The 27,134-nt window shown below is 36.1% G+C and overlaps 8 protein-coding genes across 8 annotated transcripts; 5 read left to right on the forward strand and 3 right to left on the reverse strand.

Moving 5' to 3' along the window:
• Nucleotides 1-433: 433 nt before the first annotated feature.
• PHYBLDRAFT_176155 (hypothetical protein) lies at nt 434-1,062 on the reverse strand (the record flags this gene model as incomplete). The annotated part of the gene is made up of 2 exons (XM_018437672.1): nt 434-822; nt 891-1,062. 2 exons carry the CDS (start codon nt 1,060-1,062, stop codon nt 434-436), a joined length of 561 nt encoding a protein of 186 aa, XP_018283428.1.
• Nucleotides 1,063-2,639: 1,577 nt separating this feature from the next.
• On the forward strand, nt 2,640-3,605 carry PHYBLDRAFT_176156 (hypothetical protein; the record flags this gene model as incomplete). The annotated part of the gene is made up of 4 exons (XM_018437673.1): nt 2,640-2,733; nt 2,794-3,045; nt 3,121-3,196; nt 3,269-3,605. 4 exons carry the CDS (start codon nt 2,640-2,642, stop codon nt 3,603-3,605), a joined length of 759 nt encoding a protein of 252 aa, XP_018283429.1.
• Nucleotides 3,606-3,970: 365 nt separating this feature from the next.
• Nucleotides 3,971-5,533, forward strand: PHYBLDRAFT_176157 (hypothetical protein; the record flags this gene model as incomplete). Its single annotated transcript, XM_018437674.1, has 4 exons — nt 3,971-4,033; nt 4,095-4,579; nt 4,717-5,274; nt 5,341-5,533. 4 exons carry the CDS (start codon nt 3,971-3,973, stop codon nt 5,531-5,533), a joined length of 1,299 nt encoding a protein of 432 aa, XP_018283430.1.
• Nucleotides 5,534-7,538: 2,005 nt separating this feature from the next.
• Nucleotides 7,539-8,151, reverse strand: PHYBLDRAFT_153476 (hypothetical protein; the record flags this gene model as incomplete). Its single annotated transcript, XM_018433162.1, has 2 exons — nt 7,539-7,904; nt 7,957-8,151. The coding sequence occupies 2 exons, from the start codon at nt 8,149-8,151 to the stop codon at nt 7,539-7,541; spliced, it is 561 nt and encodes a 186-aa protein (XP_018283431.1).
• A 378-nt stretch (nt 8,152-8,529) lies between these two features.
• Nucleotides 8,530-11,460, forward strand: PHYBLDRAFT_176159 (hypothetical protein; the record flags this gene model as incomplete). Its single annotated transcript, XM_018437675.1, has 5 exons — nt 8,530-8,732; nt 8,802-8,913; nt 8,972-9,426; nt 9,955-10,461; nt 10,521-11,460. The coding sequence occupies 5 exons, from the start codon at nt 8,530-8,532 to the stop codon at nt 11,458-11,460; spliced, it is 2,217 nt and encodes a 738-aa protein (XP_018283432.1).
• A 3,284-nt stretch (nt 11,461-14,744) lies between these two features.
• PHYBLDRAFT_72469 (hypothetical protein) lies at nt 14,745-16,421 on the forward strand (the record flags this gene model as incomplete). Its single annotated transcript, XM_018442659.1, has 6 exons — nt 14,745-14,907; nt 14,997-15,205; nt 15,278-15,427; nt 15,506-15,792; nt 15,844-15,994; nt 16,245-16,421. The coding sequence occupies 6 exons, from the start codon at nt 14,745-14,747 to the stop codon at nt 16,419-16,421; spliced, it is 1,137 nt and encodes a 378-aa protein (XP_018283433.1).
• A 1,050-nt stretch (nt 16,422-17,471) lies between these two features.
• Nucleotides 17,472-18,680, forward strand: PHYBLDRAFT_176161 (hypothetical protein; the record flags this gene model as incomplete). Its single annotated transcript, XM_018437676.1, has 5 exons — nt 17,472-17,590; nt 17,820-17,924; nt 18,087-18,379; nt 18,495-18,563; nt 18,631-18,680. 5 exons carry the CDS (start codon nt 17,472-17,474, stop codon nt 18,678-18,680), a joined length of 636 nt encoding a protein of 211 aa, XP_018283434.1.
• Nucleotides 18,681-20,621: 1,941 nt separating this feature from the next.
• On the reverse strand, nt 20,622-26,219 carry PHYBLDRAFT_176162 (CCHC-type zinc finger transcription factor; the record flags this gene model as incomplete). The annotated part of the gene is made up of 5 exons (XM_018437677.1): nt 20,622-21,221; nt 21,484-22,079; nt 23,541-24,371; nt 24,533-25,631; nt 26,199-26,219. 5 exons carry the CDS (start codon nt 26,217-26,219, stop codon nt 20,622-20,624), a joined length of 3,147 nt encoding a protein of 1,048 aa, XP_018283435.1.
• Between the last annotated feature and the right edge of the window lie 915 nt (nt 26,220-27,134).

The following is a 27,134-nucleotide window of genomic DNA, read 5'->3' on the forward strand; positions in this document are numbered from 1 at the left end:
AGAAAACACAATCTGCTCTTGTCATTACGTCTTAGTTTCTTAAGGCTTTCTTCCTTTACTATATTTGGTTATTAGAGTGTATTTACTGCTTAACTAGTGTTGGTGTTACAATTATGACATCAAGTCATAAATCGTATTTCTTTAGCTCTTAGCTATTCTTTTCTCTTTTATACTAGAGCTTTAGGACTTCCTACTAAATTAGCTCCATATTGATCTGACACAGTTTACCCAGCAGTATGATATAATTATCTTAACAATCTTTAAGATATTATCTACAGTACTAACTGTAATAATTATTGGGCTGATTACTTAATCATTTATATAAATTTTATACTGACAAGATGATAGCTACTACGCTATCCCAATATGAATATGCTCTTATATGTGATAAATCCAACATCTAAGTGTCTGGATCACCACAGTGGATGTGCAATCAACCATTCTTCGCCAACCTCTCCAAATGCATCATGTAGTATTCCCTGTTTTTCTCTGGGACATTCTTCCATTCTTTTGAGGCCGCAGGATAGTCTTTATCAATGATATCATGCTTTACCGTACGGCCTAATGTTTTGAGATGCAGTCTTTTTACTATCAAATCATGGTCTGAAAGAGGGACTAATGGGGGTAAAGGCTGCCCTTGTGCAACTTCTTTGCAGCGCGCCTTCCAGCCCTGCTCGTGAAGAATCTGAAGCAACAGATTATATTTTTGTGCTTTGTTTTTTCCTTTGAACTTGCCGCCAGTATTGATTACTTCCTTACTGAGCTGATCAGGGTACTCTGTGAGCTGGGCTCTTTTCACAGACTCGGCAATGCGCTCAAGAGCTATAAAAAATGTATGACAATATTAATAAAGTAAATAAACATCTAAGCACAGAATATATATGACTTACAACTCTGCTCAATAATGCTTTGTTGCATTGTAGTTAGATCTTCTACACTGACTGCTGGCGCAAATTGATTGCTGAATTGCCTTTGAAGCTCATGCAATGCTTGCTTGATTTCAGCAAGACTAACCTCAATCTTTTGAATTGAGTTGAGGAGAGTTGTGTTAATATCAGACATGTTTAAGTTTTTTTTTAGCTATAAGCAGTGAGTTGAAAAGAAAAGGTGATAGTTTAGACAAGTAGAATAAGAGCGATTTAAGTTTGAGAAAGGCAATGATTTATTACAAGCAATTGATAGCTATTTATATGAAAAAGATACAGACAGATATACAAACAAAACATATAAAAGAAGGGATGCTTATGCACTTGTATGCACCTGTCTGCACCTGTCTGCAGTAGCTCATGTGAACATGATACAGTCTTTTTGTGTCAACACAAAAAAATTGTAAGAAATATAAAGATAAAATGAATTAGACTTTAAATCAATATTATATGTATAAATGTTCATACTTTGCACCGTCTACATATTAAACATTTTAAAGTATATGATATAATAATATAACTCTATACATATTGCAGATATAGCATGAAATTTGGTTAAAGTTCTCGATGACAAAACCCTGTACCAGTTAAAATTATAACTTTAAATATACTCTACAGTAGCTATATAACATCTGAACATCATATAGTTAATTAGCCCCTTTTTATCAACATTAAAGTAAATGTTATGATACTCAAGCTCATATCATACTTATTATTATTATCGACTAAAACGCGTTTTGATTGATGCTGTCATCAAAGGTAAAAATAATTTTAACTGTCATTGCTATTATTTACCAAGGGGCATTTTTGACTGAAACCATACATTTTTGAAAAAGGTATGCTTTAACTCACATCGGCACTTTCAATTAACACCCCTTTCGATCAGTAGTGCTTATCTTGATGATGTCAGTAAAAGAGTATCAGACTATAGCCCTCATTATCTATATCTATTTCTTTAAGTTTTATACATAAACAAGAAAATAATGCTATTAGCTAAATATATATTCACTATCTCAAAAATATTATTAGTACAACACAGATAATATAAATATGTCTTTTCTACCAATGTGTTTAGACAATACTACTTTTTTTTAACTGTTAATTATTAGAAGGCTGTTTTTCTTTGCCTTTGGTATTAGAGAGTAATTGATAATTTATTTAAAAAAAAACATAAATTATTTGGTCATTAATTATCCTAAATATACATATACCTCTTTATAAAGCCCAAAGAATATCTAATCGCTCACAAGTAAAGAGTATGTGTCTGTTTCACCGGTGCTCTTTTAATGGTACCCCCTTGTCAACCAAGAAGTATTTTAACTTACATCATAATTATTAATGAAGAAGAATCTTTCCAACCACGGGAATTATTTACTGACAGGTGTTTCACCTAGCATTGACATTACTGTAATCATTGCTATATCATCACTATGAGAGAGAAAAAGAAAAAGAGCCACAAGCATTTTGGTTAAAAAATAAAGAGTATATAAAGATGTCTTTTACATTTAATGAATAGCACCAAAATTCTCTTCGCAGCTTTATTTTATATATTATATACGTACCAACCCAACCAATATGTCTTCTTCCAACGCCAGCCAGCAAAGATAAAGAATATCTACACAGCAATACCAATGTGATCAATGTGTCTTGTTTTTTGATAACTACCAGAAGCTGCAAAACCACAAGAGAATTCACAAAGAAGATTCAGCAACAATGACTGAAATTGACCAGTCTATTCTGGATGATGTTGACATGTACCATGACGAAAATGATACTAGTAATGAAGATGAATCTGTTAGCAATTCAGGTAATGAAAAGAGCTGTAATTGTATTATTTATTTTCCAATTACTAAATAATGTATTACAGAATATACTATGGAGTCTATGGAGCTTGATAATACTATTTCATATAAGTGCGCATGTAATTTTGAGGACAGTGAGGGTGAAGCTCACATTTACAACAGCAGTCGAATCAGTACAAATACTTTTACCAAGGCCGAGTTGATGAGTATTCATCTGTCTCAATTGATGCTACAGCATAGAATTGCTAGAGCAGCATATAGAGACATTGTTCAATTTATAAACACTGTCATCCGAGGCCATGACAATATAATGATGGGTAAAATATTATATTTTCTGTTACCTTGTACTTTAATTCCAGATCACTAACATGTAGTGATATCGTTTTCTTTAGAACCTGGGGCTAAGATCAGTCATGGCGAAACTGTTGATGCTTTGCTCAAGTCAAAGTCAAGTGTCAAGGGCCATGAGTATGATGTCTGCTCTAGTGGTTGTTGATTGTATGGCATTAATGACGACCAGGAATCTTGTGTTGACTGCAGCAAACCGCGATACAAGACTGATTCCAATCAAAGTCAGACACCAGCAGCCAGTATGAAACTTATGTTAGTTGGGGATATGCTTTCTCAAATGTTGGCAAATCCAGCCACAAGAGAACTCCTCTGTTACAGAGCAAACCGGAAATCTGTAGCTGGTCAGCTAACCAACATTTTTGATGGTGACAATTACAAGCAGTTGGTGCAGCAGGGCCTGTTCTCCAATCCCGATGATATTGCCATTGGGCTTTATACTGATGGGTTTGTCAATCAAAAGAAAGGCAAAAACTCATATACCATCATCCATTGCATAATATTCAACCTAGACCCATCCATCAGATAATTAATTAATTTATTACTATTTATTATTATTATTACATTTTTTTTTAAAAAAAAATTACTAATAAAATACTTAGATATACCAACAAATACCTTTTGCAACTGGCAATCTTGCCTGGCCCCAAGAAGCCAACTCATTTGGACTCCTTTCTTATACCCATCATCAATGAATTGTGAGATCTTGAGGCACATGACTTGGTTGTCAAGCACAATGGAGTGGAGCTTTGCAGATCCAAGGTCTATCTTCTGCTTGCTTCTGACGATATTCCAGCTGTAGCTGATATGGCCCACATTGGTTCCCATACAAGTTTATTTGGTTGCCGTTTTTGTGAGACCAAAGGCAAATGTCCTACTAACAGACGGCATGGCATGTACTTTGATGACATTTCCGCCTGGTTAAGACCTTTGGAAGACTTCAAAGTAGGCAACCCTGTAAGTATACAAATGTTTAATTAGCCATCTTTTTCTCATACTAAATAACTGCTTGTAATAGTCGAAGAACATATACCAGCCGAGCATATATACCCAACTCTCAACCTTCTCTGAATCATCATTTTTTGCATTAGATGAACTTCATTTAATTGCAAGAGGGATTGGAAAGCTTGTGTATGACCTGATTACCGTCACCCTCACAAAGGAAACCAAATTTTATTATACCCATCCAGACAATACCCTCAATACCATCGAATACCCTTTTCATATACCAAGAGCAGACCTTGTAACAATTGGAAACTGTATCACCAGCTCACAAAAATATATACCCACCTCATTTCAAGGCAGTTTCGACAACGTATTTGCCAAGATCAATGGTATTCATGCAGTGGACTGGCTTGACTTTCTCTTATACCTTGTCCCCACTTTGGTCGTGCCTTATTTACCAAATAGGGCTGTCAAAACAGCTCTATTATCTCTCGTGAAAGGTTGCGCACTTGCCTTGCAATGGACGTTGACATCAGAATTGCTTGATGAGATGGAGTCGTAAGTTATTATACGTCTCATATATTATCATTACAAATAGCTGATTGTTACCATTTTTTAAATATTAATAATAGACACTTCAAGCACTAGTACTCGTTTTTATACCAACAAGTCCAGAATAATACCCTGTCTTGTAGTGTTTTCCGACTAGTGCAACATTACCTGGTCCATATACCCTATATCATCAAGCAGCAAGGCCCCCTGCGATGCTACTCCACTTGCTCAATGGAGAGAGTAATTGGCATCTTCTTGAAATTGATAAAGTCCAAATCAAAGGGTGGCCAAAACGCCAGTTTTCTTGTTGAGCGATTTGCAATTCACAATTATACCAGCACGGCAATCAGCATCTGTGATGAAATCAACCTCATTTGGCCAAAGCCATATGGAAGAGAGAGCTACATGGACCTTCCTAATGATCCTAGTGGTGCGCAGTTGTGGGAGCCATTTCATCAGTTTGTTAATTTGAACGATGATTCAGTGGAAGGTGTAGGTGGCCCTAGTGTGAAGGAAGCTTTATTGAAATACTACCAGAGAACAACAGACTTGACTGGCCACGAGTTTGGTGACTCTGTTGTTGTTGTAGCTGCACGTCTGTGGATGGACTCGACTGTATATTCCTCATGCATGTACCAAAGAAAGAAAAACAAGACCAGCCGTAGCAACCATTACGTGATGTTTACTTGCCCCTATAGAAAGTAAGTATAATATTTTTCGATATACAATCAAAAGTTGCTTACATTCTATTTATTTATTTATTTTAGCAACCGTAATGTAATTGTTCACAGCTGGCTCGTCGGTACAGTACAGTTCTACTTTCAGCATGTAGATTTCTATGGCTTCCCACACTTTCTTGCTTTCGTGGAGGTCATGAAGGAACATGACGTGGCTGACCATGACTCATCAGTACCTATCATCAAACAACAGTCACAAAGCACCCGTACACTAGGCCACTAAATGCAACCGACTTATGCAGTTATAAGTGTAAATGACATTTGTCATCAAGTTGGTCAAGTCCAATACCCACCAAATGGAAACCAGTTTTATGTAATCGCACCCTATTATATCTTTAACAACAACATGCACATTACTAAAGGCAATCTTTCCATTCTGTAATCCTTTTTATTTTTATCTTATTTTTCTATATGCTCTATATCCTTATATCTTTTATATTTTTTATATCATCCTTGTATCTTATATTCTTTTTTTAATTTTCTATATTTCTTATGTTTTTTTTAATCTCTATATGCCCCGTCTTTCTTTTCTTCTTTATATACTCCGGTTTTTTTCTATTCTCTATACACCTTATGCTTTTCTCTTCATTCCCTATATGCTCTATACACCATTACGCGATTTAAATAAAATCAAATTGCCAATTCATCAAGATAAAAAGAATATCTAAAAAAAAAGAACGTAGTTTAAAAAATAAAAAAATGGCAGTTATGTTACCATTTTGTTCACACATTCCAAAAATTATTAATCTTAATAATTGTTGACATCTTTGATATTCAATAAAACATATATTTCAATACTCAAAGTGGTCGTTACAACTTACAAACATTTTTTACAGTATTGAAAATATTGTACAGCAACAAAAAAAGTGTTTTCATGTTACTTTTTTAAATTGCTACGAATGACATTACCATCTTACAACAAACAGCGGAGATTTTATTGGGTTTTGACCAAAAAAATGGCAGTTATGTGCCTACTTTCAGCCCAACTGCCATTCATCCCACCGTAGTGGTAGTTTGGGCCAGCAGTTAGGCATGATGGGCCATATCAGACTCATGGACATTGATGTTGATGATAAGTCAACTAGGTAATGTGTCTTGGTGTACAAGAGTGGTCCCTCAGGTTTCTTGGAAAATTTTGCTTCTGATACTCCTTATTTCTAAATTCCTAACTTATATTCAGCTCTTAAAAATTAAAATATCCATCTATATTATTACCTCAGAAACATCTGTCACCTACTAAAAAAACTGTATTTTTTTCCCCTAATTTTATACACTTCTTTGTTGCCAATATCTCTTTACAATATTTTTATTTTATTTTTATTATTTTATTATTATATTATTACTATATTTTTTTACTTTATTTCACTATATTATTATCATATTATTATTTTACTTCTATTCTATCTCACTATATTTTTACTTTACTTTTATTTAACTATTATACGTTTATTATATTCTTTTTCATTCTCTTTATATTTTTATTATATTTTATTTATTTCACTTCTATCATCAATATCAGTTGCATATAGTAAAAAATTTCACTTGACTTTCTTTTTCTTTCTCTTAAAAAATATTTAACAAAATATTTTTATTTATAAAAAAAACAATTTAATCACACTACGGGAAAAAAAAGTGGGGTTTTATGGCTGCTTTATGGCGGTTTGACAAGGCGGCTTTGTGGCGGTTTTTTGCCAAATATCCACTTTGCCCCCCTGGAGTTTAAATACATATTACAGATCTCCGCTTTCTGATTCTCCTTTGTTGGCTCTTCTATTGGACAGTGTTTCATTCTTTATTATATAAAGTATATTATATAATCGATTACTTTTATTGGGTACTCTCTTAAATGTCATTTATTACTTTAATATTTTAGCTTAGAAAGGAATTCTATTGGACACTAGTAATTTTTTTTTAATGTTACTTTTATGAAAACAGTTTTTTATTGGATAATATACATGTAAGTGTTTGATCATTTTAATAAATACAAATTTTTATTGGTTATTACAATAGAAGATCATTTTTATTAATCATTTTTATTGGTTGTTATGACAGAAAAAAAATTATATTGCTCATTTTACTGGTTATTATGACAGAAAAATAAATAATATTGTTTATTTTATTGGCTGTTAAAGCATAAAAAAATCTATAGATACATTTTATTGGCTATTTACTATTTAATATTCTAGGTTTTCATAGTAAAATATCCTATTCAATTCCACTACACCGGATTACTTACGAGACTGTAATCTTTTATGGCGGTCCCTCCAGAGATGTGCAACTCTTGCAGTTGATGCCCAGTTTCCGAGACATCTAGTGAAGTCTATACCAGAATCCTTCATTATATTTGCGTGCCTGGCACACATTTCTTTCTTAAGTGCTACTGGTATAGACCCCCAGCTAGGATTAGGACCAAGAGCGATCACTGAAGGATGGGCAGCCATATCATCACATATAAGCTTTGTACACATATTGAGTGTGGCCTTTTCGTTACTTGTTACTTCAATGTCAAGGTCTTCACTTATCATCTTGAAGATATGCTTTAAAGTTATTTCACGGAATATGCTCACCGGTTTGCGGATGGTATTAGCACTAGACTATTAAATGACATATTAATATATATTCAACTCGTTTTATTTTTTGTCTTACAATGGCAGAGACAGAAGGCAAAGTGTGTTGGTTGGAAATGTTTCTATTCTCCAGTTGGCTCTGGAGAGCAGTAATCTCCAAATTCAAATCTTCGATGCTCGTCTTCATTTCGAGCTTCAACTCTTCGATCTGTGCCTTCATTTCAAGTTTGGCCTTTTCTTGGCCTGCCTTCAAAGATAGTATCTCATTGTACATGGCGTGTAGCAAAGAGATGGAATTGTTATCTGTGTTATTTATGTTGAAAGTTTGGTTTACCTGAGAAAAAGGATTGTTGTGAAAGAAAGATAAAGGCTGAAAAAATTTTCTATTGTCTATTATTAGTTTCATATAAATGAGTTTAATCTATTGGTCCAACCAATATTATTATTGGGCTACTGTAGTTCTAATAACAGCTATTACGCAATGTTTTAGCTTCTGTTCCTGAGTTTATATTTGTATCATCTATGTCATTGCCTACTTGTAGTCATTAAGTCTATACAAATCCCAACGCTATTAAGTATAAAGGCATATTATTTAAAAGGAATTATCAATATTCATACCTTTATTCTTAAGTGTTTATTTCCAACCTAAAAAATGTCTTCAAATTCAATCCTTGATAGTTACCAATGCAATCAATGCAAAGAGCGTCACACCAATTTAAAAAAAGCCAAGAGTTGTAGAGCTCAATGCTTTAAGAACCGTCATAGAAGACATAATGATATCCAGACTTCACAGACCACGCCTGTTCCTGGACAAGTCAGTGTTGTTTTGAACACTGTCTCGAACGACACTATCGAGTAAGACTACAAATCACATACATACTATTAGAAAGTGTAATTAATTATATTGTTACCTTCATAAACAAGCAGAGAACATACTGATGCAATCGAAGATCAGATCATGGATACACTCAACAGCAAAGATAATGATGATCCAATTATGAATATCTTCAGTAATGATGACAATGATGAGTCTATGGTAAGATATATATATATGTCTTATTATATAATGCTAATTATTATTTACCTTGTTAAAGTATGATGCGGAACTTGGCAACGACATGGATATCATTGAAAACGAAACATCTCCTTTGGTTTTTGACTTCAGTCAGTCTGCACCTACCCCTGACAAAGATGATGCAAAGAACCTTGAGTTTCTCAAGATCATTAAGGATTTTGGTATCTCCCGCAATGCTCATGAAATGATAGTCAAGCATTTCAACAGCATTTTGGAAACGTTGACTTGTATTACATACAGAGCATGTACTCCCCATCTTGGCAAAAAGCTTTTGAAGCGTTTCTCGGGTGTTGAAGAGACAGTCCATGATATCTGTCAGAGGGGATGTATGCTCTTTACCAGTCCATCCCAGACTGAGTGCTCCAACTGTGGACAAAGCCGGTACAAAACAAGACGCGGAGAAACCGAGGGTGGTGATCTGGTTGCTGCTGCCACAATGATACAGCTTCCATTGGCGAGACAACTGGCTCTTGCGTTAGCCAACGAGAATACAAGAGCAGATATGCATTACCGCCATAATCATGAGCCAAGCTCGGATGGAAGTAAAACCGATGTGTTTGATGGCCAGGTTTACCAGCAAGTAAAACATCTGTTTTCCGGAAAAGATGACATTGCAATTTCGTTGTCTGTTGATGGATTCACGCCACACAATGTTCCTGGTTCTGTAACGATCCTCCATGCCACCATTCTTAACCTGAATCCCATGGTCCGGTATGAGAGAAGCAGAATGCTCCAGATCGCAATGATCCCAGGTCCAGGTGCACCTGCCAATTTCTGGTCGTTCATGGAACCAATGATGAAAGAGCTCCTGGTGTTGGAGAGCGAAGGGATGGTCATCAAGACACCGAACGAGACCATTCGTGCCAAGGTACATGTCTTAATGGTCACTGGTGACATTCCCGCCTTAGCAAAGTTGGCATGTCATTCTGGACATATGAGCAAAGACGGTTGCCGTATCTGTCATGTTGTTGGCCAATGTCCCAAGCACGGACAATACTTCAGAACTTTGCCCAGCACCAATATCCATACGCTGGAAAGTTTCCAGAATTTTTCCCAGGCCAGTGCATCCAGCCACAAAGGGTTAAACGGACAATCCCCCCTGGCAACATTGAAGGTATTCTCTGGACCATTGTTTTTTGCCCTCGATGAGATGCATGGACTTTGCCATGGAATAAGCAAGCAGATCTGGGGTTTGGTTTCTGGTACCTACAGAACAGACCATTGTTTTGCTCTTTCTTCTGGTGTTCAGAAGGAGATTGGTACAGCAATGTACAAAACAAGAAATACCATCCCTACATCCTTCCATGGCGATTGGAGGGATGTATACAAGAACCCCAGGTCATTCAAGGCCGTCGATTGGGCAGACTTTCTTCTGTTCGTCATCCCTACGCTGGTGGCAGAGCATATTGGAGATGCAACTGCCCGGAACGCGTTACTTGGCTTGGTTCAAGCATGTAACCTACTCATGAGCTGGGAGTTATCAGCAGAGGAACAAACCTCTATCAAAAGGTATATTTTAGTAAAAGCTATGTGTTATTCTATTATTTATTCTAACTATTTTTCTTCAGTAAACTTGAAATATGGAACATGTACCTGGAATCGCTGCTTACAAGTGGAAAAATCAAAATCAATATTTTCACTATAAACCAGCATCTTCTTCAGCACTATCCTCTCATGATTGACGCATACGGCCCACCTTGTGCATATAGCGCCAGATCCGTGGAACGGGCAATCGGTGAATACTCAAGGACTATCAAGAGTAATTCTGCTATAAATGTTAACGCTGGCAATATCATGCTTGGCTTAGCACAAATACGACAAGCAGAGGCCGGAGCCACTGTCATGATTACAGAAGCAAGAACAGCACAACACTTACAATATGAAGATTCCACTGCTGGTTGGCCGTTGACAGATGAGGGTGAGCGTGTTGGTGCTGGGTCTGATATTGAGTTCTGGGAACCTTTGAGGAATAGAACGATCCGAGATAGTTTTGAAGGCATTTCTTGTCTTTCGAAACTTCTTGAAGACTTCTACAAATCAAAGGGGGAAGAGTGTAGTATGATTGAAGCAGCTATACAAACTAGCCACAAGGCATTTGTCAATGGTTGTGTAATTGACTCTGCACTTGACCAAAATTGTGTAAGGGAGGCACATAGCATCAGATTACAGATTCAGGTTGATGAAAACCGCAACATAAATTCTGCATACTCCCCGGTTTACAAGGATTTCTTCGGAAAAGTTGTTGTCTTCTTTGAGCACAAGCTCAACAACAAGAGATGGCCGCTTGCTCTTGTAGAGATTGCGGCAGTCCGTTTGGTAAATGGTATACCAGTTGTTAACAATGGGCAAATGAAGCCAAAGGTAGTTCACCTGGCAGATGTCAAAGAATTGGTTGGTTTGGTGAAGTCGGATGCGACTATAAATACAACAACAACAACAACATACATAGTGTGGCCAGAGCTTAACCGCGGCCCAAAATTGTCACTTGGTTCTCTTGCAGACCTATAATTTGTTTTTTTTTTGTAATACATTTTTTTTTTCAAATTGTCTTAACATATTTTATTTTCTCAGCAGAAAGTTTAGATATTTTCTTCTCTTTTTCTTCTGACTTTTAATAGTCATCAAATGCAATCTACATTTACTAAAAATGAAAAGTCTGTAGTTAAAGCTTACTTTTGTCTATCAGGAGATTTAATTTTAGGTGGTCAATTTGCTTTTTGTCAACCTTTTCAAAAAACAGAGATTTTCTAGTTTCAAATTAGATTTTTAGTGATTTTTTAATTATTATAGGCCGAAAACATAGTCACAAAAGCAAAAAACCGCCATTTTTTCCCGTAGTGTCATTCAATAAAATTCTTATCCTATTCTTGATCTTATTTTTTTGTCAGTTATTATTATTATTCTTCATTTATACATATTGTTCTTATTATTTGAAGTGTTATCTGTCAATCTTAATTTATTTTGTTTTTTGTTTTTCTTCTTTTATCTCTCACAACTTTTGTTATTGCCACAATTTTCATTTTCATTTTCTTATTTTTTCTACTTGTCTGTCACTAATTTTTATCTATCAAATTATTTATTCTTTCCAATTATTTCTGTATTCTTTTTCTTGTATTTTATAATTCATATTATAATTATTTATCAAGTGATACTATTACAATACACAATGAACAAATACATCACATATCAGATCTGTCTCATGTGTTATAAGCTCGTCTGATACTTAGATATGTTATAGTATCTGATATCAGAAAATCAGTCTGCTTGATGAGTTTGTCTAGTGGTTTGTCATGATATATCATTCTGGTTATAAAAGACTGATGTTAATAGTTTCTTGATGTGATTTTGTATCTTTGGTGATAAAAAAAACTTCTATGCACTAGAAAATCTTATTTCTATTCCATGTTGTGTTATTTCAGATACAAAACAATAGAAAAACAATAGATTTGATAATAGAGACATATAGAAATACTTTGAGACTGTATATAAGTTGTCTTTATTCATAAATAAAAAGTGTCCCTTTTTATAAGAAAACACAATCTGCTCTTGTCATTACGTCTTAATTTCTTAAGGCTTTCTTTCTTTACTATATTTGATTATTAGAGTGTATTTACTGCTTAACTAGTGTTGGTGTTACAATTAGGATATCAAGTCATAAATTGTACTTCTTTAGCTCTTAGCTATTCTTTTCTCTTTTATACTAGAGCTTTAGAACTTTCTACTAAATTAGCTCCATATTGATCTGACACAGTTTACCCAGCAGTATGATATAATTATCTTAACAATCTTTAAGATATTATCTACAGTACTAACTGTAATAATTATTGACCCGATTACTTAATTATTTATATATATTTTATACTGACAAGATGATAGCTACTACGCTATTCCAATATGAATATGCTCTTATATGTGATAAATCCAACATTCGAGTGTCTGGATCACTACAAGTTACGTTTAGTAAAAATTCTGTCTAACAGTTACATGTAGGGCTTTTGATATTTTATTAGGAAGAAGACTGAGTTTATTGAAATGTATTTGTTAGAGTATTCATAACAGTTTGTATAATTAAAATATTTAAGTCAAACCAAAAACACATATTTAAATGAGATAATTTAGACTATTCACAGCTGGTTTATTTAAATCTGAAGTTGCATCTTTTTTATTGCTTAAATGTTTTAGTGAAACACCAAATTCAAACGGCTACTAAATAAATATCAAAATCTTTTTGTTAAAACATTCACTGTGGTAAATGACAGCATTTATAACTTTGTACTTGTAGCTTTTATATGCACTTTTATTGAATGTATATACTTGTAGATATGTTGGGGAAGATTTTTCAGCTAATAGAACTATTAAAATATGAAGAGCTTATAGCTCCAGGCTCATAGCTTTTCTATGCACTTGTATCAAATCTACGCTCTTGTAAATTCTCCAGAAAATGCGATTTGTGAGATTTCATATTTTTTTGTATCTAATCCAATCAATTGCTCTAAATATATTCGATCTATACTTTTCTAGGTACTTGATTCTTCTTATAATTGGTCCAACAAATACATGATGTTTTATATGAAAATCTTTTTATTAAAAAAATAGAAATCAATGAAAAAATAATAGAAAATAAAATTAAAGAAGTATGTTAAGAGAAAAGTTTAGATTATATCAATCTCACTTAAAAAGCCTATAATTTGATTTCATCAAATAAATTAATTAATGTGTGTGATTTTTGTTTCAGTAACCAGATGTAATTTCTTTGAATAATATATTATTATTTTAATAATTAATAGCTCATTATTACTTAAGTATACCTTTCTCTTTTTTCTCACATTATTAATTATAGTTCTCTACTTTTGAGAAAGCATGTAATATGTTGTCCATAATTCTTGAAATGTGTTAAGGGGTATATTTTTCTGTGCGGCTTTTATTTCAATCTTTTCAATAAGGATATTCTTCTGTATTGATGTCAAGTAACCCCATAAAGAAATAATTTCCTCCTTTTGGAAGTATACTTTGAATGTGTTGTTCATCACATTTCATACAATTCTACCAGCTACATTATACATATCTTGAGCAGCATCTTTATCACCTTTAGTCAGATGTCCAGCTATTATAACATTCATCACACTGGCCAAGAGAATCTATGACTTAAGATTATGATTATTATCTGGCCATGAGATGTCTCTATTTTCATCTATATTGCCAATTTGCCATGGAGGAGTCTCATGTGGCTGAATGTATGGGCTGTATTTTCTGGAAATACTTCCAGAATTAACCAACAAACTGAAGACAGAGGCTCTTTCTGTCACAACCCCTTGGAAAGCAGTTGAACTAGCACTTGATTGTATGTTTTGAGTGTTTGACATTTTTATTTTATGCTAAAAATGAAGAAATAATTATTTAAATTATGAAAATGTTAATTAAAATATATATTTTCACAGTTATGATTATGCTTAGAAACAAGCGAATTATTATATAAGAGTTCAATTTTAATAAATTTTTTTTAAAGGCAATGCATATGATGATATCCATGTAAAATCATAAACTTTTATTTCATACAACTTACAATCTTAATATCCTTCTTTAAACTCTTCTTTATAACCATATCTGAAGCAAAAATGAATACCAACTTTCTTACAACTCATTCATCTGGAAGTGACAGCAACTTTAGTGAAGCTGATTACATGAATATTGCTCAAGAGGTTTTCGCCCTTGCTTCTTCTCAACAAGAAAGAATTTAAAATGAGCTTAATCATGATGATGGAGCCTTCTTGACCGCAATCCATGATCAAGACATGACTAGCACAGAAGAGAATGACTATGAAGCATTTGTAGCTGCAGGAGAAGTACAAAACACTGGTGATCCAATGGCTATTGAATTTGAAAGCAATTATATTAAAAGCAACGAATATGGAAGCAATAACTACGATAGTGACAGTAGCAATGACTATTCGTCTGGTAAGAAGAAAAAACAAAAGTTAAAATAGTCTTACAAGGTTTGATTATACCAATATTTATTTATATATATGTATGTGTGTGTATTTAAGAACATGCTCATGGTTATTTGCATATTTGCAACCCATTAAATTCCAGAAATATACCAATTGAGTCTGAGGTTACAGAAAACGGGAATGAAGAGACCCAAGTTTTTTTTTACAAGGCAAATACTAATGCAGAGGCTGCCACATTAGAGTTATTCTCCATATTTGTCAAAAATAACATATCTCATAATGTTTTTGACAAGTGTGTCAAAATTGTAAATAAGTATATGATAGAATGTGAATTGCATAAGTGTATAGTTAACATTTAATTATTTATATTATGAAAGCTTATCAACATTTTAGCTACAACCAGTTCATTTATGACATACTACAAGAAGAATATGCTGCTGAAGGAGGAATACACTGTCCATACAGATGTTTATGATATGTATAAGAAAGGTTGTGTGTGCTTCTGTGTTGTAAAAGCTGGACATCAGGTAGATGGGGAAGAACAGTGTTCTCATTACAATAGCCGATGATTTAAACGTGATAGAGACATTCTAATTTCTGTACAGATATTCAAGATTGTGACTCTCTCACAACAGTTGAAATTCAAACTAAGCCATAGCCAGAAACAAGCCAGAATGGCATATGGTAGAAGCTGTATCATGGCTGATCACGTCAGTGAGTTTTTGGATGTGTTCAATGGTAATGTTGTCTACAGACTGTGTGAAAGCAGTATAGTTGGCCAGGATAACATTTTGATTACTATATTCATTGACCAGTTCAACTCATTTGATGATACTAAGATGTCGGCAACTATAATTCATATTGTCAATTTTAATATTAATCTAGAAGAAAGGTATAAAACTCAATAATATATATAAATTTACTAAAAGATATATATATTTAGATATAAGAGTGACAACATGATACAGCTGGCAATTATATCTGAATCAAAGCATCCAAAAAATATTGGATCCTTCTTGGAGTCAATTATTCAAGATTTGCAGATACTGACAACTTCAGATATCTGGATACAGGCCTTTACAGAGCAGGTGAATGTAAAAGTTCATCTTACAATAGCAACTGGTAATACTCCAGCTGTGACAGACTTGATGAACCTGTTGCATTACAATTCATTCTTTGGATGTCAAAATTGTCTTATTTGAAGAAACACAGAAACAAGAACTATGTGTTTTGAAGGAAGTGATATTATGGCTGAAATGAGAAGTGTAGAGAGTCTCTATCAGTTCGAAGAAAACATAAATACTTAATTATAGAATAATTGAAATATTAATACTTTATTTTCAGAGATATGGTTTCAAGGGTCTAAATGTGTTCAGAGATCTCCCTACGTTAACCAGCTATGTTTTCTTTGGGCTTGATGAGATGCATCTACTTGGATATGATATAGGCAAACAACTATATACAGCATTGGGTGGCAAGTTTCAGATTAGTTCAGAGATCACACACAATGAAAATCAATAACAGCAACAACAGCAACAGGAGCAGCAGCAGCAAATATATATGTTTTCTTTAAATGTGTCTATTGTCAAGATCAACAAGACAATCAGCAAGTCCAGAGCAGATATCACAGCAATATTCACTAACAGTTGAAGGTTACTGAACAAGATAACTGGCAGACAAAAGGCAGTCAACTGATTAGATTTCCTTTTGTTTGTTGTTCCAACGATAGCAGTAAAAAACTTTGTCCTTAGCAACTCCAGAGAGACAGTAATGAACCTAATCAATATCTGCTCTATTGTCTAGCAATGGAAAGTTACAGAGAAAGAGATCCAAACTGTTGTGGGGAGTGTGGTGATCCAGACACTCGGATGTTGGATTTATCACATATAAGAACATATTCATATTGGGATAGCGTAGTAGCTATCATCTTGTCAGTATAAAATATATATAAACGATTAAGTAATCAGCCCAATAATTATTACAGTTAGTACTGTAGATAATATCTTAAAGATTGTTAAGATAATTATATCATACTGCCGGGTAAACTGTGTCAGATCGATATGGAGCTAATTTAGTAGGAAGTCCTAAAGCTCTAGTATAAAAGAGAAAAGAATAGCTAAGAGCTAAAGAAGTACGATTTATGACTTGATGTCATAATTGTAACACCGACACTAGTTAAGCAGTAAATACACTCTAATAACCAAATATAGTAAAGGAAGAAAGCCTTAAGAAACTAAGACATAATGACAAGAGCAGATTGTGTTTTCTTATAAAAAGGGACACTTTTTATTTATGAATAAAAAAAACTTATATACAGTCTCAAAGTATTTCTATACGTCTCTATTCTCAAATATTTTATTTTTCTATTGTTTCGTACCTGAAATACCACAGGGAGAAAATAAAGCAAAATATAATATAGAGGAAAGAATTCGTAAGAACTTGTGTAGGTTGTTTATTTCAAAAGAAAAGTAAAGAATGATAAAATTCCTTTTTCTATACGAAACTATCTACTGATATTTATATGTTTTTCTAATTTGTAATTCAGTGTGTGCTTAAGTAATCTTTATCACAATGAGTCATCTTCCAGGAGTATTGTTTTTCTGGAAAGATCTGGAAAGACCAATTGATATGATACTTCTCCAGTCAGATCAGTCCAAGAGTTTTGGTAAAGAAGAACATTTATGCTATTGGTAATATTTTAGTATTCCGACCCAGATACTTGGGTAATGTTTCATAATATTAAATAGTTGTAGTTGTAGTCTCTCAATTAAGTATTTGTATAATAAAAGAAGTATGTAGATGAAATATAATGATTCCATATATATAATGTATATGTATTTGTATATCCCATGTCATGGTGATAATAATAAATAATCAATTATGTGTATGATGATCTGTGTATTAGATAATATCATAAAGGGAGATCCGTTTGACTGGAATAGCTGAGGATATTATTTTATCCTTCAGTCTTACTCTCAGATTCAGCAGTAATCAATACTCATTCACAACACAAACAATGAAAGAGTAAGTGAATTATATATATAAAAAATGGTTATTTAATCACATTTATAGATCTATTACTTGATGGCATTCTTTCCTTCACAACGAGATTGGAGAGAAAAGACTTAAGTCTACCATCTTTATAATCAACCAACATATGCTTGTATATCTTGGATATATAATGAGAGAGATGAGCTCACTGCGAGCATACATCTGCTGCCTGATTGAACATACTATTGGCTCATACAGAACAGCAATTGAGTCGAGAAAAGAGCCAGAAAAAAATATAGAAAATGTTTTATTTCGCAAGACTGAGATATGTCATTACCTCTGTGGTCAGTCTGCTGTTCTGAAACCAACCAATAGAAGAACCAGCAATTTCGAGGTTGTGAGTGATGATGTTGCTAGTTCCCAGCTTTGGTCTAGCCTAACAAGAATATCTCTTGGTACTGTGGCAAGGGAAACCGGCATAGATCATGGTAATTTGGTGGGCCAAATAGCGTCTCTCTGGGGCCAAGACAACCAGACTCTGTTAGCAGAAAATGAGGAGGTCATCTGCACTACTAAGATGTGAAAGGATGATATGATGTACAGAGTCCAGTCCTTATTTGACAGCAGACATATTTGAGCCAATGATCTTGTTGTGCTTGGAGGCCTGTGGGAGTAAGTAATACAAGTTATATTTTATGTCATTATAATATTAATCCTGCTTCATTTTTATTTTTAAAAGGTATGGATTTGTTTGAAGATTCTTCTCTCATTCTGTCTTGGGAGAGATGAGACTCTTTGCTGTTATTAAGCATCTGTGTGATGCTTTGGCTGGTAATAAAGAGATGTTTTCTGTGTGGGAAAGCCAAACAATTGGTGAGCTGAAGGTGGTGGAGGTGAAGTCTATCAGGGGAATGGCTGGTCTTGTTTATAACATCAACAATAAAACCATTAGACATGTGGTATTTTTACATTCATGTCATTATGAATAGTTTTTTCTTTTTTTCTACATATACAAATATAAACCCTATTTTTTTAACTTAATTACTCACTACCATGAAGTACATCAACATGATTAATTTTAATTATTTGAAATCGGAGTCAATACTGAAACTTAAATTGAAAATATATTTAGTGAATTGGTTATGTTTCTATTTTCGACTATTTTTAAAGAGAAAAAAATAGCAAGTCCTTCTATTTTTACTCAAACTGGCTGTCTAAATTAAAAGTAAGAAAATAAAATAAAATAATATTGCTGAAAGACTAAAATAAATTTAAAAGCTTCCAAATCTAGAAAAAAATTGCTGAGATTAAAACAATGTATATTTTATTGTTATAATCAGCAGGCTGTTTCAAATACTCATAGATTTTTTTCTACAGTGATTTATCCAGACAAACTACTGGGAATGAAAATATCTAAATTTTCTGTCTAAATTTAAATTTTTGGCCAATTTACATTAATGGCTTTGGATTCTCTTATACTCAGAAAATTAACCAAAGGACGCAAATATCTCATACAATACAACTACACTGTGGTAAATGACAGTGTTTATAACTCAGTACTTGTAGCTTTTTGGTGACAGTAATTCCCTAATCAGAAAAGCAAGTCACACATTTATTTTCATTTGTTTTGTTTGGGCAAACTTTTATTACATGCTTACCCCTTTATATTTTTTTTCCAAACACACCTTTTTTTTATCAAATCTCAAAATGTCAACCTTTAATATTGCTGCTAATTACAATAATCGCATAATTCCAGATTATATAAAAGCTGTTGACTCCTTTGACCTTTCCTCTGAAGATGAATTTATAAATTAGTTAAAGGATATAACTAAAAACGCTAATATTAGGGGGACAACATTTTCAGGATGGAGCACTACCTTTTTGATGGGAAACATTGTTTTGATTTTACCAGACCCAAATTGTGACTTGCTGTCCAGTATCAAATAATTATATCTGGTCCCTAAGAATTCATACTTATTATAATAAAGATACTTTTATACAAGGTAGGATAATAGCTTTTTCTACGCTTCTTTCCTCTATGTAATCATGTCTTTTCCTTCTCCACTCATGCGTATTAACTCATTAAATTGCTCCAAAACTTAGTGCATTCATCAAACTGTCTCCAGGCATATACCTCTCCTTCTTTAGGAGACACAACCTGTTTTTAGGCAAAATGATAATAAAAAATCTTCTCATACAAAAAAAATAGCTTTGATTAAATATAAAAGCATTGTTTTATATATATAATTCTATACTTAAAGTTTTATACCATATGTAATAAATTAACTGATATATATATAGAATAATAAAAAACTATCTAATATGTTATTTCAAGACATTATATCCTAATAGAAAATGTTGTGATCTACCCTGGAAACATCGTGCCCCTCCCTTATATGTCTGAGTTTATATTTTAGTCAAAACATTGTCCCCCATCTGGAAATGTCGTCCCCCAAAAGTCACGACTTTTCATATCTTGCCTATTGAAAAAATACCTTATAAAATTTGAAATTTCTTTACTAAATACTTTATTAGGCTTATAATATCCTTTAATGTAATAAACATTACCTTTTGTTAATACTTATTTAAGATAAACACTAATAAAAACTGCTAAATCTTCTTCAGAAAAGATTTTTATATAAGGAGCCAAAGGCTCTGTTTTATTGGGTAAAGCTTTACACTACTAGGTAATAAAGGTGGTCACAGCTTGTTTTTGGGTTTTCTAATTTTCTAATTGTTTTTGTGATTTTGTTTTATATGTGGAAGTAGTATGGGAGGGGGACAGAAACTAAATTGACCCATGGTCAAGAGCAATCTTGTTCTGGAGTCAGTTAAGGAGGATATGAGCGGTAGACAAGGTGGCAGATGGGACAAAAGGAACTTGATCAAATACAAAGAGCCAGTGGTGTCGCCATATAGCCAGTAGTGTGCACCCAAAGATAGAGGCAGATGAGAGACTGGTGTCCTTGGAGGGTGGAAAGTTGAGAAGGTAGAGACAAGAGTGAATTGAGTCGGAAGTGATGGGAAAGGCAAAGAAAGTGGTCCAGATGGAGGACCAGATCGCAAGCTTGGCAGGGTAGTCGAACAGAAAGTGAGTTTGCGAATCCAAGTCCCTGGAGCACACGGCACAAGTGGGGTCAGGGAAAGCCAGCAGTATTCGGGAGTGTAGGTGAGAATGGCAGGGTATCTTCTTATGCCAAGCGCGGTATCACACGTTGCGTGCGCCGTGGGGGAGGGGGATCGACCACCAGCAATGGAGAGAGCAGGGAGAGATAGTGGGGACAATGGAACGAGTGGGACTAGGGTGGAATTTGCATAGGGAATGGAAATCTTTCAGGGTGAGCAGTGGCCAAGCGGAGCCAGGGACAAGTCCATTGAGAAAAGGTTGGACATTGATGGACGAACCGGTGGGCAAGATGAGGGAAGGATAGCGGACGGCAAGGATGTTGGCGGGGATCATTGCTTGGTGAAGAAGAGGATGTATGAGGAGTGAGCGAGTGTAAATCCTTTTGAAGAAGCGATGGAGGACTATCGGTCAACAGGGGATGCGATGGAGGGGGCGTGGTGCAAGAACTGCATGGCGGCGATCCACCTCATAAGCATCAGATACCCGGAGATCTTGCCAAGTGGATGGGAAGGTGGGACAGTTGGGGGGGACTAAAGACATGACTGAGAGAGGAAGAGAGAGACAGGTAGGTAGGTTGACAGTAACGACTGTGAAGTCGTGTGGAAGAATGTCAATTGCAGCAAAAATAGTATGTAATGGAGAGTTATAATCCCGTTGATGAGGTGAGTGGAGGGGTGGGAAAAGAAGAGGAAGAAGCAGATGTTCAGAGTGAGAGTGAAGGCGAAGTAGAAAGGAAAACCAGGGAGAAACCAAACCAGACTGTCGCTGGGGGAAAAGGATCAGAGGACGAAGCCAATGCAGTTGTAGGGCGGCTTGCTGGACTTGAGGATTGAGGATTCCTAGGCCACCGCGACTGAGAGGTTGGCAGAGTGTGGCAAGAGATATGGAAGGAAAGGTACAATACTGGAGGAATTTACTCATTATGGAGCAGAGACGATGGAAGAACAACATGGGTACTGTGGTAACTCGTAAGACATGCCACAGTTTTGAGAGAACCAGAGTGTTGAGAATGGTAGCCCGTCTACGGATGGAGAGGGACCTAGAGTGGTGGATGTGGTATTCTGTCTCATTTTTGGACAGCAACATCTCGCAAAAGGAGGTTCATTGTGGCAGCGATTGTATCAGGGGGAAGCCCAGGTAGCGTAGAGGAATGGGAGAGGATTGGTCAGACCAGGCAGTGATGTCGAATTGGTGAAGAAGTGGATGCCAATCTGAGAGGGGGCGACCAGACAGAGAAAAAGCTTCAGTTTTGTGGAGGTTGATACGAGCATTAGAGGCATGCGAGTAGGTGATGAAATGATAATGGAGGCAGTGGAGGTGATTGGCACCGGGAAGAAAAACAAGGAGGTCGTCCGCATAGGCCAGAAGTTTGACAGGGGGTGGGGGTACTAGGGAGAGGATAGAAGCCAGAGAGAAGCCTTGGAAAGAGGGGTTGTGGATGATGCGACGCAGCAGAGGTTCGAATGCAAGGTTGAACAACACTGGTGATAAGGGGTCGCCCTGCCGGAGTCCGCGAGCTTGGGTGAATGGTCTGGTCAGGTGGCCGTTGACATTGATCTGGATCTGGGCTGAGAAGAAAAGCTGAGAGATGCAAGTGACAAGAGAACGGGGAAAGTTAAAATGGAGAAGAGTTTGACAAAGATAGTCAGGGTGTACTCAGTTGTACGCCTTCTCTTGATTCAAAAGTAAGCCTATACCAGCAGAGTCATCTTGTTTAGCCTGAGACATGACTAGTTTAGCAAGCATTCCATTGTCTGCAATAAAGCGGCCCTGGACAAAACCGGTCTGGAAGGGAGAGATAAGGGAAGAGACGGCCAGGATTATGCAGTTGTTGATGAGACGAGTGAAGACTTTAGCATCAGTGTTGATGAGTGCAATAGGCCGCCAATTCCAAAGCGAGGCGAGATCACCTTTCTTGGGGAGGAGGCAGATGCTGGTGGATAGCCAGGACTGGGGGAACACGCCAAGAGCAAGACCGTTGTTGTAGACTCGAAGGGTCAACTGTGCGCAGGCTGGATGCGCCATGATCAATCGTAGTATCTCGTATGGGAGTCCATCAGGACCAGGGCTGCTGGAATTAGGGGCACGGCTAGCCCCAGCTTGAATATCGAAGAGTGCGAGAGGTAGAAGTAGAGAGGCAGAGGTAGTCTCAGACAGATGAAGGGAGGGTGGTAGATAGGTGAGTAGGTTGTCAATTGCAGTTTGTGAAGGAGCATCAGGGGTGTATAGGTTCTGGTAAAAGGTTGCAGCAGCATCGGTGAGGTCCTCTTTGGAGGTGCAGAGTGTATCTGTAGTGGAGTGTCGAAGACTGGTGATGGTCATGCGGGCTTGACGGTTGGTGATAGTACGTTTCAGAAAACCAGCCGAAGTTTCACCTTGTTTGTGTCAGTGTCTCCCAGCTCAAAGTGCGAGAATTTCAATGCATTCCTGTTGGATTTGTTGGATTTGACGTTTGACAATGGGAAGTTGGAAGTTCTGGGAGGGTTGGTGGCGAAATCTGTGGATCAGGTGGTCACGTTTACTTTGCAACTTGACTTCCAGTGTAGCGAGGGAGGGGTGGGATTTGCGAGAGAAAGAGCGAGTGAAATGAGCCACTTTCTGTTTGAGGAGATCCCATTGTATTTGTGGGGAGGAGTTATAGAGGAGAGTTGGGACAAAAGAGGTCAGACAACGAGAGAGGGCGGAACAGAAGGATGGATTGTGAGCTAGATGCAGGTTGGCACGCCACAGGCCTTTGCCGATGTTGGAGAGGGTGGGAAAGCGAAGACAAGTCTGGACAAGGCAATGATCAATCCATAGTGGCTGCACGTAAGTGATTGTGGAAGAGTCATAACAATGAGCGAGGTCGGTAGAGACGTAGATGTAATCAATGGTGGATGAGGACATGTCACGGTGGAAGGTGGGCATTGGTGCCAAGAGCAAGGGGGTAATGCAATCGACGAGAGTATTCGACACGAACTGTAGCCAAGGCTTCGGAGCTAAACGGGCCCTGGGGGGTGGAGTGTGGGAGGCGTAGTTGAAATCCCCAAGCATTAGAAATTGAGAAGGTTTAGAAGGGACCAGGTGGGGGGAAGACAGAAGAGACGTAAGGAAGTCATAGCAAGGGCGGACGGTGGCCGGTGCATACAGAACGCAAACACGAAAAGGAGAGAACAAATTGGAGGAGTGAACAACAGTGGCCGTGATGCATTGGCCACACAAAGAGAAAAGGGGGTCAGTGAAGGATAGAAAAGGCGACAGGGAAACCAGTCTGCAGTGGGGAGACCACAAGGAATCTTTGGCTTGAAATTGTTGGGTGAATGTTTGTTGGAGGTCTTCTGTGTGGGCATGGGTTTCCTGCAAGGCTAGGATATCTAGGGTGAGTGAGCAAAGGTAGCATATAAAATGGGATCGAGTTTGAGGGTTGCCAGATTTGACAAGCCCTCGACAGTTCAGAGTGGCAATGTTAATCATAATTGGGGAGTAGTGGTGTCCTCCATTTCGTCGTCAGAGGAGGGGGTGCCATCAGCATCACCGAAGGCACTTTTGTGGAATTCTTCATCAAGGATGGTGGGACTGGAACCGGAGCCCTCTGGGATGAAGGCAGTCTGCAGGTTGTGGTAAAGAGGAGTGAATGGGGGATTGGCGGGGTTGGTGTCGGATTTCTCCTGAGTTTGAGCCATGTGAGATTCGGCTGCCTTGAAGATTTCAGCGAGTACTGCAAAAGGATTGGCGGTTTCTATGCCTGGGGATGTGTGTGTAGCATAGGTGCGCTTTGGTTGAGTTGTCTCAGAGAGGGACAATGTCAGAGGGTTTGCCATCTTAGATTGGGCTGCAGAGTCAGGGTGTGAGGCTGGGGGAGGTGGTAGGTGGGTCTTTGGGTCTTGGGCGGACAAAATAGTCCTGGGTAGTTTCCGGGAGCATTTGGACGGTCTGAATTCTGTAGTGGGTGTTCGTGGACATGTGTTTTGAAGGTGACTGGTTTTGTGGCAGGTAAAACATTTGCGGGAGTCTTGGGGGCGGATAGGACAGGCTTTGATGTCATGGCCCATGGCACGGCAATACGTGCAGTGAGAACCCATGCGTGTCCACATAGCCAGGAAGTGGGTGGAGTCGGAGGTAGGGATCTTGTACAATAAGGGGAGAAGTGATGTTGTGGGTGTTGGGGGTCGTTTGACGTAGGCGTATCCAGTGCTATCAAAGCAACTGTGACAAAGATAGATGCCAATTTCGTGGACAATACCATACTTGACAAGGCTGTTCTTAATGAGCTGTTCAAGGTCTTGACGAGGGAGGAAGGGGAGTTTTGTGAGGTAGAGGCGAAGAATTTTGGTACCAGTGGGTATTCCTTGGGAAGGGAAAAACCATTCATTGTTGACCAGGAAGCCTTTGGAGCAAATGTCCAGACATGTAGTAGAGTCGGTAAGATGCATCTCATGCATCGTAGATTGTTTGAATGGGAAAGACACACCGATAATCTTGTTGGCAGGGACAGAGCCAAGAAGTGAGTCCCAGAAAGCATCTTCTTGGGGAGTGCCGACTGGAGGGTTGAAGAAAATAGAGTGGGGTGTGGTGCTTTTGCGCCAAACATGAGAGGGCGAGGCAGGGAGGGTGGAAAACAGGATGGATGTGATCTGAGTGGGTTTGATGGATGCGGTTTAAGCATATGATGGTAGTGGTGGATTGATAGCTATGGGATTAGCGTTGGGTCGACCTATTGTGGAGTTGGACCCCTGAGGGGGGTCTGAGTCTTTAGCGGGAAGAGCTATGCTTCTTCAGAAAAGAAAAACAAAGTCACAAAATGTCTGAGAATACATATAGTATTAATTAATTTCGCATATATTAAAAAGTATATCTAATAATTGTAGAATAAATGTAGTTTACATTAAAAAAATATATTAGATAAAGTGACAGCTACTTAGAGTCATAATTAATAGTTAAACACTAATAAGTTTACTTCTTACTACAATTACAATATAATATTATAAGGCAAAGAAACAAAAATAGAATCAACTTATTATACAAAAATGGTAACTAAAATCAAGTATTTGTAAGATATAAGATTTATTTGGCTCCTGTCAACAAATCACATATCTGTGACTACTAATGAGTCATATTTTTATAATTTAACTTGAGACATAAATCATATGTTTTTATTTTATGTCATTTAAGTGGTAAAGATTATAATCTATATAATTTACATTTTTTTCAAAAACTTTCATAATGGATATAAAGATAATGAAGCCTTTTATACCTAAGAAAGTTTGCATAGAAGCTAAGCAAATATATATTTATAAAATTCATGTTTTTATTTTTTATTTTTTATTTTTATTTCTTTTGTAAAAACTCTTTCCATCATTTCCTTACAACTTGTACATGAGATATTTTATCAAAAATATAAAAAAATGAAAAATATTCATATAAGACCAAAAAGGGTCTCTAATTACATATATTCAGATGACATATGAATCCAGTAAAAGTTTCATAAAAAACAAATAAGAAAAAAGTAATTCTACAAGCAAATACAATATTTTATTTTATTGAAAAAAGCAAATTTTGAGATATTATGTTAGTTTTCTCATGATTGACCCTTTCAATTCAACTTAAAATTCTAGAACACATACATATATCTATACACTATTTGGATCCAAAGTTATAGAGAGCTAAGACTTGAATTGATAAAATAAATAGATGCAAATGCATAATATAACATATTCAAAAATAGTTTGGCTCTATCTCTGTAACACCACCTGACATTTATGTTTTTTAATTCGCTGGATATATGTGTAACTCGTAGGGTAATGTACTTCCCACAAATGATTTCTATGAAAAAACAGAGCGGAGAGTCATTTAACTCACAAGTGATAGATAGCTTATGCTGACATAAAGAAACAGATTAATAAGATTCATAAAGGTAAAAAAAACATTGTCTAACTAATAAAATATAAGAGTAAATGAGTATATAAATAATAAGTTGTCTAGCTAATGAAGTATAAAAAAAAACATAATAAAAATAAAAGAAAAAAAGAAGAAAAAAAGATTATGTTATAGTGGGATGAATATGTTCCTCTTGATTGGAAAGAAAAGAGAATATCACATTTCTACGATCATACTTATTAAACTCTTTAAACTTGTTC

The sequence above is a fragment of the Phycomyces blakesleeanus genome (genome assembly GCF_001638985.1).
Source record: "Phycomyces blakesleeanus NRRL 1555(-) unplaced genomic scaffold PHYBLscaffold_45, whole genome shotgun sequence".
NCBI classification, from domain to species: Eukaryota; Fungi; Mucoromycota; class Mucoromycetes; order Mucorales; family Phycomycetaceae; genus Phycomyces; species Phycomyces blakesleeanus.